A 12,417-nucleotide genomic window follows, 5' to 3' on the forward strand; every position below is an offset into this window, starting at 1 on the left:
AAATATATATTGGCCTCTTTTGGTCACCTGTGTCTCCCTTGGGGACAGTTTCTGCTGAGGCTGCACACTCTTTTTAAAGCACAGTCCTGCAACTCTTTTCAACATTTACACACATCCCCACCTGGGACCTGCCCACTAGCGTCTCCTGGCTTCACCAAGGCCTCATTCATTGTTCTCATTTTCAGAGTTGATCTCGAAACAAATACTTTTCCAACCTTGAGGTTATTGTTGCCTCCTACACTTTACTGTCTTGCAGTGTTCCAGTAAAATTAATAACAATACCACACTTCTGTAAGTTAATCTGTTCTGTTGCTGAAATGATCAGTCAGTTCATCAATTAGTCGATGGACAGGAAGTGATTCATTGTCTCTCTGTGGTTTAAAACCAAGCGGCAACCTCCGAGGCTGAAAAATGAAGCCAACACGGAGGTCAAATGGCCGCTTGAGTCCGGCTCCAAGAGTGAGTCAATCCGCACAGACGCCCATGTTAAAATGCCCAACTTTATAGCAATCAACAATCTTATTAGTCCCCAAGAACCCATATTCATCATTTTATACTGTCTTTTGAAAAGATATTTTGTACTAATAGTATTTTAAAAAAAATCAATCTAGTGAGATTTTCTGTGACTGACAGGGTTACACTGTCCACTGTCACATTACAAGAAACTCCAGCCATGCAATAAAAGAAACACACTATAGCAACTGTTTGGAAAAGTCTCAGGGCTGGATTCAGGGTTATTAAACTGTTCTTGTTCACTGATGTGGGTTCATCCTGCCCGACCATCTCCTCATGTCCCTTTTATAACAGAAATATCAATCACCACTTCCCCCTTCTGGCCTCTAGCAGTCGAGGACCTGTCTCCCTGTTTGACTCCACCACCAGCTCCCTCACGGAGCCGGGGGGGGGGGGGGGGGGCTGCACTTGTCAACCCTCCACATCAGCGAGGGGGCTAAATCAAGCCCACAGCAGCTCACTGTTTATCATGGCTGCATCCAGTCTGTCAGTTTGCTCTTACAAGCCACAATGTTTTATGAGACAACATATTGCAAGCAGCTCAGAAATGATTAATAACAGTACAAGCAGGAAGCGACTGCAGCCGCCTGTCACAAGAACATTAAGAACATTAAATGTTGGCTGAATGTTAATTCCTTAAAATGTACCTGTAATAAATCAATTGCTCAGTTCTCTGTGTTAAAGACGCCCCGTGTTCCTCGTCTCAGTCTTTCTACTTTATTTCCAGGTCACATTTTTCGATCTTTCCATCTTAAACCATCCGTTACTATGGCAGCCAGTGATGGACAGCCCAACCAGGCGATGGGGCATTAATTACTGTGAGAAGATTTCCTGGCTTTACTACTGTTCACACGGCAACCGACCAAAGTAGTCTCTGACTCTCTTCTGACGATCCGAGGTCAAAAGCATTTGTATTTAATTGATACAGGTTTCTTCTTTTTGGTTGTAGTCTGTGTATCCCAGTGAGACTTAAAATGAGTGCACAAGCAGAATGAACATAAGGGAAGAGTCAAGCAAACAATAGTGAAATGTGCAAATGTCAAAACCAGCTCATCTATATCAGCAGTTCCCAAGATAAATCTGAGGGGACTCAGAGAAAAAGAGAGAAAAGAAGACAAAACAGGCTTCTGATACACAAAATACTCTATTTTTTCTGACTTTTATCAAATCTTTTCTTGTTTCTTGTGAAAACTGGACACTTTTTCTTCTTTGGCACTAAAAATCCAGAATTGGGTGCTATGCTACCTCCTGAGAGAAGTGACAAAAAGTCACCAGTTGACAATGCTTCATTTTAAGTGTTCAGTAGGTAAAAAGGTTGGATACCACTGATTTAGATTATAATCAACTAAAAATGCAAAGAAAGAAAATTACCCTTTAATTACTTTTTAAAATATCTCCTCTATATAATAAATACGTATTTTTCAGTTATTTTCATGCATACAGCATTTTCAACTTCAACAGCTAATACAGAAAACTAAAACAAAAAAGTACTTATAGAATAGTAATTACAGATTTATCTTCAGTAAATGTATAAAAATACATATTTTACTGGTAAACTGTACTAACAGACCAACAGGAAATTACAGCTAGTTACAGAGAATGATGAGTAAGCTGATCACTTGACTACTTGAAGAGTAAAACCTTTTGTTCCCAAAAAAGTGTGAGTGTGAATAATATTTGGATAATGTCAGTACAGTGTTCATAGAAACAGCTGCTTGTCACACATTTCTTTGTTGGTGTAGACTCAGTTGTGTGTACAGGTCACACACTCCAGAGGCCTGATACTATACAAGTGGACTCTACATGCTCGCCCTCTTATCTGCCTCTGCCTGGTTTAATATGATTTTATCTATAAGATAACACAGACTCCTCGCTGCTTTTCTCCTTCCTAAACTTAATGCCAGATATATTGGGATTGAATAACGGGTACCAAATATATTGCTATAGCAGTGTGGCACAGAACTCTTTGCCATTGGTTATCGATGCTGATATATGAATATGTAGCTTATATGCTGCTGCTTTATGCACTGTAAGACATGCTAGAATAAAATGCTCAAAATGACAGAGTAAAAATGAATCTGGCCAGTCTGCGTGTCATATGGAGAGGAACCCTGAGGTGGAGCTAAAGCTGCTAATGGGGGGGGGGGGCTCACTGAAGTAAACCCCCTCCTCTCTCTCCTGCTGCCTTCTTACCGTGGGATCTGCAGATTCAGCAGTACACACTCGAGGAACGCGTGAACCAGTTTACCAGCTAGTACATTCAACGCACACACACACACACACACACACACACACACACACAATGACTTATCACAAGGCTGATGTGTTGTAGTGTTAAACCTCATTCGCTTTGTAGCCACTCGAACACTCTCTTATTTATATTTGTTAAATTGTTAAATTCTTTATCCTCTAATTAGGAAAGAAATGCTACTCATTATTAGCAGTTAATTACTGACTCCTGTTGTTTTATTTCAAATCAGCATGAAAGAACAACATTGCTCTGTACTGTACAAGGGATTAGTAAAAACAAAAAACTCCTTGGGAATTTCTTGTTTCCCGTAAAAGTTGTCTCAACCTTGTATCTCTGGTTTGTGCCAGTTGGCAGCGCGGCGCCGTGTTTTCTGCACGCAGCATGCCAGGCTGTCGGGTTGTTCGGGGAGATTTGTAAAGCGTGAGTGAAAGTGGAGTGACACGCCCCATAAAAGCTCTATTGTGCTACTTTTTAATGCACGTTGGGTCTCAGACTGAGGTCAGGGCTTAGTGAAGAGGAACAGTATGGGAGCGACCCTCCGCTGCTCACACGCGACCTCCTGCAGACACGCACATACACAACCACTCATTTACACACACACACACACGCTGTGCTCATGCTGCTGTACAGGATGATATATAACAAGCATATCAACGTAAGTCTCTATAGCTACCAATGTCGATTCCTAAGAGAATGTTTGTTTTTTCAATCTATAGGTTCCTGTAGGACCCACAAGTCTCTAGTGGACAACCAAGAATAGAGGCACTGTTGACACCTCATATAACACACCTGCCTTTATTACCACATGTTTATTACAAAAGCAGTAACAAGTATATTACAATGCAAATAAGCCTCTTATGTTTTTTTTCCCCTCTTTGTTTGATAACAAGATAACTTGAAAATGTATAATTTGATTTGGTTGAAATACGTTTGACAGATGGTCCTTAGTCCAATAATCAGTTAATTTGATTTGTGCAATGACATGGATCAAGGATTTCCCGTATCATATGGTTATAACTTTCAGCCATAATGTTATGCTGCATGCACGGGGCGGAAGAGGACCCTAATACCAAGGACGTATTTTTGTCCTTTAAAAATTCATTAATAAAAATCTGAATTTTTTATGGAATAATGGTACAGTTGTGGGTGTTATACAGCATGAGCGGTTATTCCCGTCACATTCCTGTTTTTGACATTTAGAGCTAGAAAAAAAAAAAATCAAAAATGAAACAAAAAAATATATTCCTATTCATATATAGATATTTGCATACATATACTTAAAGTCATGTATATACATATATATGTACATTCACATCATGTACACCCATCTGCACATGTATATATGTGCATGTGGCAAAAAAAACAATTAAATAAAAAAATAAAAACCCCTTCCACATCACACACAGCCATTTGATCCATTATTAATATAAGAATATCGATAAGCTTTAAGATCACGTGTATAAAACCTATATGATGTCTAATTTTAACCAGTGCTGTGCTTTATGTCAAAACGTGCCCACTTTCAATTTCACCAAATACAGAACATTTTGTAATGTCCTTAACATGCCTGGCAGGCCCCCACTAGCTCCTGTGTTCAAGAGCATCATTCTCTTGTTTCTAACAATAAGGATTTCATATTTCACCACAGAGGTGGAGAGCACTCTCTGGACAGCTATTGATGTCAAGATGCAGGAGCGACAGAAAGGCCCAGAGTCTGTTTACAAGATACTCACATCCGCTGGGGATGGCCTGACATTGGAATGACCTCTGAGTGCTGCATCCAGCCCGTCTCACTGCCAGATACATGCACACACCGACAGTAGAGGCAGGATACACTCACAAAAACATGCACCCACACGTTTCTTAAAACACATGTGGGAGACTGATGACTGCAGATATACCCCCGTGTACACGCGCAACACACGTGTGCTCATTGTCTGAGCAGCGCACTCTACTGGATTACTCTAATTCAGTCAGCTTTGATTGGTTTAAGGCTTTTTGAAATATGCAGCAGCAGTAGCTTCAGCAGCAGCAGCAGCAGCAGCAGCCAGCCTGGGGTTTGTGCACCATTTTCAACAGCAAATTCAATTTCAGTGGGTTGCGTGGTTCATATTTGGCTGATGGAGCATATCCAGTTGTAGTATATTTAGACCACTGCAGGTGCTACAAGCCAAAGATTGATCGTCCTTATAAAAATAACACAGTGCCATAAATCGTGTCACGGCAGCAGCTTTAAAAGCAAACTCCTGCCTGCATCAGATCATGTCCTTGGACGGAGGAAAAATTAAATTAAGAGAGTGTTTGACACTTATATGCATTCAGTCAAGTGTGTGTGCTGTATTAATTAATTTATTGAAACGGATTACAGTCCAGATTGAGGGCTCATTCATCCAGATCTCACTAATATAATCTGCCTCTAAACATTTCACAGCGACTTATCTCTCTGAGCTCTCCCGCCGGGTGAGTGATATTTATTCTGTTATGTTGGAGTCTTAGGCTCCTCTGTCAGGGTTGAGAAGGGTTTTATCTGCATCCAGCGGCCGTCGCAGCGCCTTTTGTGCTCGCACTCCCCCAGTCCCCCTACTGAACCCCCCACCCCACCCCACCCCTCCTCCTCCAATCTGCCCCCTTTTCGCTGGTCACACCACACTTCCTGTTAAATCCCATTACCAGAGCCAGACGCCACCCTCTGCACTGTATTACGGTCTTTGAGCAAAATCGTAAATAGGCCAAGCTGTTGAGTACAGATGCTGCCGAAAATACACTCGCTGTGTTCCCATTCTTACACATCCTCCACCCCCAAAATATTTTATTCCTCCCTTCCCTTTGGGATTTTTTTTTGGTGATGTCACTGTACGATGTCATCCAGCGCTTGTTCCAAAACTGCCTCAGTGTCTTACGCAAACAGGCGTGTCAGAGTACACAATATTCTCCTTTTCCCCTGTGAGCGCTCCAGTGTTTCCAAGATTATGTAGTGAGGCTGCAGCAGCAGTACACTATGTTTTCCCTCTGTGTCAGAGCTTCACTGTGCAAATGTTACCTATTGAATGATTTGCTTTTACTCATCTGTTGAATATAGTCCTCCTGAGACTTGGATTTACACAAATAGCTGACAAAACACACCTACAAACACACACCGCAACGGATTGTAAGATTGGAGGAAAGCTGGAGTTAATTTTTGAACATAAACACACTGTCACACATTTGTGGGACTGGATTTATGAGGACCTGGATCTTTAACCACAAACTCTTACCTCATCCTGATATGCACAGACTTAATCCCTACATTAACCAAACCCTAGTTCTAATCTCTACTTTAAAGACAAAACTTTACCATGAATTCACCTTAAACCCCACACTTCTCCAGCCCAGACCTAATTTTAATTTTAGCCCTAAACTCTTTCAATAAGACTGCTGCATTGGTACGGAGGAGGTGTTAGGCAAAGAAAACGCAAGATCATCAAGTTAGACCTGAATTTGGCTCAACCATTGTCACATCTCGTAATCATAAGACAATATGACAATGTTAACCAGCCGTGCACTGGGTTGACAAATCAAATATACGGTGGCCCTGAAGCTCAACACACAGTAAGTTAAGACAGCAGATACAAATAGTTGTGTTTTCTCACTTTGCAGCTTTGCAGGAGAAAGAGATGCGGGATGACATACTGTACAACAAAGGTCCCTGGCTTCATGATAAAACTGCCCCCAGGGCGACACTCTTCGCATGCTACTTGTGTAATGCAGTGCTCTGTTTGGTCTAACCCCTAAACTTTTAACTAACCTAAATCTTTGCCATGAAATGACACTGAATCAATATCCTGTGTTGAACTTTACCCTAACTCTAACTTTCCTTTTTAAAGCCAAATCCAACTCTTGAATTCACTTCAACCTCATCCCTACTTAAAACGTCAAATCCTCATTCTCATCTTAACCTTCAACTATAATCCTTACCTTCAAATTTAGGCCTTTGAAGGTGTTTTTAGAGGCTAAATGACCTCATTTTGATGGTCTGAAGTCCAGCTGGATCTCAGAGGGATAGGACAACACACACACACACACACACACACACACACACACTTACATTAGCCGTCCCCTACATTTCACATGTCCTTGATGGCTGACGTGTGATGCCAGAGTAAAGAGGAAGGCAATGTGCAAGCAAGAGAGGATGGGATGGTGGGATGGGGGGGGGGGGGGGGGGGGGGGGGGGGGGGGTCCAGGTGGGAGTTACAGGAGGAGGCCAGTGAATACAGACTGTCAGTGAGTGAGTGAGTGAGTGAATGAGTGAGTGAGTGAGGACCCACAGCGCCTGCTTCGCTCAGTCCCAGCAGGGTAACGACTGTGTAACTACAATCTGCTAATCCCGCAGGCTGGCACATGCCCAGGGGAGTAAAACCAGCCACACCAGTCGTACAGCCAGCTCTGACACCAGCTGGAGCAGCCTGCCGGGCAGCCTGCATGACTGACTGACTGACTGACTGCCACTAACGCAGGCTAACAGGCTTGTGAGAGCAGTGCATTCAAATGATGATGAAGAGAGATGCAAGTGTGTGTTCGCGCCTGTGTATGCATGAGTGCACTTGTGTGTTTAAGTGGAAGAAATTCAATCGCACAAAGAACGTGGAGTATGTGGTGGTTTAAGTGTTAAGCTTGAAGATGCTTCAGTTTGGAGATCACCATCTGCTACAGGGATAAAAGCTGTGACTCGCAGTTACGACCTCTGTGTCGCACTTCTGCATCTCCTGTTGCACCGTTTGTGTGACCTTGCTTTGTTAAAAGCTAATCTTATTGATCCTCTACAGAGCGATTAGGATTGCGATTGTGGGTGCATAATTGGCTTCCTCCACTAAAACATAAGTCTTTTCTCACTTGTTCACGTTTACATTCAGCAGCAACTCCATGTAGGGACAATGAAAAATATGATCCGCCTTTCAGCAACTGAAAATGTAACAGCTTATAATGAAGATATCTATTACTGGTCACAGGCTCATGCTGCCGTCAAACGGAAGTCTTTAAGTATAGTTGTATTTGTAGGTTAATGGCTCAGGCAAACTATTTGATCAGTGTTCCTTCAATTCCTTTACTCTCTGATCACACTGTTGTTGTTGTCTGTCTGATCCTCAGACTGACTTCTGTACACAGTCAACAGGGATCCCAGGTTGTGGCGGTCTGGGGTTCAGAGGAGCTTTGCACAAGATGTCGTCTAATCCGCTGTCTCCCCGGGGAGATTAGCTCTGTCACCAGGGCTGGGAATTAAACCTCGACTGGTGTCGGAGATACTGGACTGGGGGGGGGGGGGGTTGGGATCGAGCCGGGACATGTGTGGATTCACATGTCTGAGAGTGAGCAATGAATTGTGTGCTTGGAGAGGTTGAGGTGGGTTAGAGATGGAGGGATTATGGGAAAGGATGAGCAGAGGTGCAGTTTGCATAAGGTAATGTGTCATCACTCAGTCATTTTGACGTGTAACTATCTGGAACATTGAAAATTTGACAGGTTAAATATGGGGAAAACAAAGCTGTTTACTTTACCTTGAAGGGAATATCAGTCTGTTTGTGCTGTAACTACATTAAACAACATGTCAAACACATCATGTAATAGCTACCAGGCAAGGGTTGCCCAAAAAGACTCCATGTACTATTAACCTCTTCATTCAGCTCAAAGCAGAGCGATGTGTTTGAGTGCAGAGGTTGAGTTTGGATCTGACACAGACACTTCAAACACTGTGAAGGCAACAAGAGGGAAGACAGAGAAGTTTCCTTGTGTCAGAAATCCAGTGTCGTCTTCAAAAACAAGCAGAAAACACTGATCATGAAACTCAGAAGTATGTCAGTAAACATGATTCAGTGCTACAGACAGAAAATCCAAGGTAAAAGATGTTGGGCGTGATGTTGAATTTGCAGAAAACGGACACAGAGTTGGAGACAGAATCTCTTTCTGTAGCTCTCACTGCCCACAGTTACGTTATGTTCTTGTTTTGGTGCTGTCTCTAAGTAGGCGCTCCCTTCCTGTCACAGAGCCAGCGACTGAGTCAAAGTCGGTCCCTGCTCCGGGCAAAACAGGTTCACCCTCACACTTTCCAGCCGTCTGGCCATGAATGATTCACGCTGGTCTACTGGTCTTATTTTGGCTGGTTCAACAACAGCTTGTACAGTGAAGATTTTGCTTTACACCAAGTAAAAATTAGAGTGAAGTAGAAGAGGCGCATTATATATATATGTGTGTGTGTGTGTGTATTTGTGTGTATGTGTGTGTGTGTGTGTATGTGTGTGTGTGTGTATGTATGTGTGTATGTATGTGTGTATGTTTGTGTGTGTGTGTATGTGTGTATGTTTGTGTGTGTGTGTGTGTGTGTGTGTGTGTGTGTGTGTGTGTGTGTGTGTGTGTGTGTGTGTGTGTGTGTGTGTGTGTGTGTGTGTATGTGTGTATGTTTGTGTGTGTGTGTGTGTGTGTGTGTGTGTGTGTACTGTATATATGTACAAGGGTGTGTACATGTGTGTATGTATGTATGTGCATAGGTATGCATGTTTGTATTTGTATATGGGCGCCTGATAGTATAGATATATAGAGCATGGAGATACAGAGCATGATCATTAACAACTATACTGTCGCTCATAAGGTCAAAAAGTCTGTGTCAAAATGTTTGAATAACAAGAAATGTATAATGTTTCATTGACATTAACTGACACAATAAAGTGTAAAAAAAAAAAGAAGAGGCACATTGTGCAGCTGAAACAGTGATGAAAAATATTCTGCTCTTCACTTCAAGTCAATTCAAAATGCATTATTGGTTTCTCAAGTGGCAGTTTGAGGCAGGCGGGTTTGCAAACACTAAAACCCACAAACAGTTCATTCACATTCATAAAATGGAAATGCTAAATGTGTTAATGTAGGAATGTTGAAATACACAAGGGTGAGTGCAGTAGCCGATCCATGGCTGACCAGCAGCATCCAACACAATGCAACACCTCTCTATTCAGCTGATGCTAATGCACTCTGCATTAGCATCAGCTGAATAGAGAGGTGTTGCTCCCTCTAACTTCCCTGACTGGAGCTGGAAGCTTTCATCTTAATTATCCCACAGTGTCCTCCCACCATGGTGGTAATAAAGCACCATTTGATCCTCATTCCCACAGACTAACAAGACTGTTGATGATGCGAACATGTATCTGAAATAACATCCCTAAATACACACAGTGAGTGCTCGAAGTGAGTGAGTGAGTGAACATATCTCTGCGTCGTTTTCTCATTTTGATAAAAAGCAGAGCATTTGCCTTTCTACAGGATTTTAGTTTAGCCTTAAATACTAATACTAAGTTTAGCCTTAGTATGCCTCAACACACGTTCACCAATACCAATTTTTGGGTATTTAGAAATCTTGTTCTGAAGTGGCTTTTTGATTCTTACCCTTTTTTTCCCCATATATGTTTTTGGCTTGGCCTCATCCAAGGGGAAACTGTTCTCGTCCCAGTATTTTATCTGCGAGTCCGTCCAGTCCAGTAAGTCTGACAGCTCCTCGGCCGCAGAGTCAGGATTTAGAAGAGTGTTTCCAGTGGATGTCAATTCCACTGCATCGCTCAAGTCCTGAGTCTCCTAAATGTTGAGACTGAGATGTTCACTGCAACATAATTCGCCTTCCCGTGACTACAGCATAATTATATATATTATTATAGTATCTGTGTGCTTTGTATGACTACCGTCCACCCTGACCAACAAGTGACTTTGGGGCAGTTCAAAAAGGTGACGCGAGTCGAGCAGTGACAGTACACTACTAATACTTTCAAATAAAAGAGGTATTAAAAAGTCATTATTCTGCAGTCTACTTCAAATTAGGGTTTTGGGCTGAAACAATTAGTCAAATATTTAATCCTGTAAGAGTTTTGTTCATCAATTAATTGTACTACATGAAGCAAAGATTCAGTGGATCTCAAATTCTCAATTGTGACAATTTGCTGATTTTTTTTTTCACTGGAAATTGAATATCTCTGGGTTGTGAACTTTTGGAAATTGTTGCAGGCATTTTTCACTATTATTTTAAATGAAAATAATAATTTGTCACAGCCTTAGTGAAGTTGTTGTTGGTGGATTGTCCTGTTTGAAGTATGGGTACATTGAAATATGATGGTGAGTCTGAGATCGGAAATATTAATATCAAATTATGCTTCTTAGAAAGGAGCTCGGCTGTGGCTTAACTTATCATCAGTACCTTTAAATAACTGTGCCGGGGCAGCAATCTGTTCCTGGAGCTCTGCACTCTGCTTTTATAGAGGGGGATTTCTTCTTCTTCTCCCCCTCTCTCTCCCCTGTCTCCTCTCTTCATTTCCTCCCTCCTTCCCTTTTTCTCACTTCTTGTCTATCTTGTCCCTGTCTTGGGACAAGCTGCAGCTGATGTTATAAGAAACAGACTTGATAAAAATGAATGATTTTATTTCGCGGATGAGACTAAGCTGGCGTGCAGAGGGCCCTGTTTTATCCAGGCTTTGCGTGCGATTCCGACTGTAGTATTAGCTGCAGGACAGATTTCCCCAGTGGACAGGCAGATGCTTTCCCTCAGAGCGCTGTGGAAGCGCCATGTGTCACTGAATCTGAGCCGGGATAAGACGTCTGTCACACCGAGCTCTCAATGGGATCTAAAGCACCCCACTGCATCATACGACAAAAGACACGACAGAACATCCTCATCATCTGTCCTCTGAAGTTTCTCTGAACCTAATACGGAGCAGGCTTTACATCACATCTAGTGTCCATTCACTGCGTCACTCCACTCACTAGAAATAAGACTCACATGGCAGCCAGATGTTGGCCTTTTGATACGGGCTATTCCCATTACTATGTGCAGGAATCAGACAGTAATTATGTCATGTGCTCTGCTCTGTTTGTATTAGACTAAATGCTTCCTACCTGATGGAAATGTTATGTAAGACATCCACATAGATTAATGTTCCTCTGGCCTTTTGGTAACATATATGTAAGCCATCACTGCATTGCTGTTATGAGCTGCCATCATTATTGTAAATTATTATAACTGATTATTATTTTTATTATTACTGGTTATCAGTTATTGCACATGCCTGTATAAACTCTGGCTTTATGATGTATGGAAATATCAATAGCATCTTAAAACTGCAGAGATCCTCACTATTGGATTCACAAATCCTCTTTTATTGCTTTAATCATTGTGTTGCACCGTTGGTGTTTTTAATTTTCTCTCTCTGTCATGCAGCAGCAGCAACGATTGTTAGAGGAGAAGTGATACGTGCACTTGTGTTCAGTTACATGTTTTACATCTGTCTTCTTTGCTCTTTCACAGACTGCTCTGAGGAGACGAGGAAGCAGGGAGACATTTAAAGACAAGAAATCCTCAAGTCAGGTAAAGAATTTATGAACATATTATTTTCTGAATTTCAGTATCATAAAACATTATATTTTGAAGGATAAGTCTGGACTGAAACACACTGTTGCACTGACTGATGTGTTCCTTCATTACAGTCAACATGGGCGCTTGACTCAAACCCACTTACACCAGTTTGCTGTCACAAATGCTCACTAGAGCACCAAATGTGCATTAATCCACGGCTGAAAATAGTCCCCAGGAAATGCACCACTTGCTGCTGTTTTAACTATATGTCTGTGACCTGTTAAAGACTTTG

At 41.9% G+C, this 12,417-nt stretch overlaps 1 protein-coding gene across 6 annotated transcripts in view; it reads left to right on the forward strand.

Annotated features, from left to right (window-relative positions):
* The window catches only part of LOC130178659 (microtubule cross-linking factor 1), a 72,824-nt gene that overhangs the window by 21,632 nt on the left and 38,775 nt on the right, over positions 1-12,417 (forward strand). For all 6 annotated transcript variants that reach the window (XR_008829193.1, XM_056391082.1, XM_056391083.1 and 3 more), the window contains exon 4: positions 12,078-12,137. Coding sequence is in view for 5 of the 6 variants with exons in the window: in XM_056391082.1 (XP_056247057.1) it covers positions 12,078-12,137 (60 nt within the window). In the remaining variant the exon portion in view is untranslated. The remainder of the gene's footprint in view (positions 1-12,077; positions 12,138-12,417) is intronic.

The sequence above is a fragment of the Seriola aureovittata genome, chromosome 12, assembly GCF_021018895.1.
Source record: "Seriola aureovittata isolate HTS-2021-v1 ecotype China chromosome 12, ASM2101889v1, whole genome shotgun sequence".
NCBI classification, from domain to species: domain Eukaryota; kingdom Metazoa; phylum Chordata; class Actinopteri; order Carangiformes; family Carangidae; genus Seriola; species Seriola aureovittata.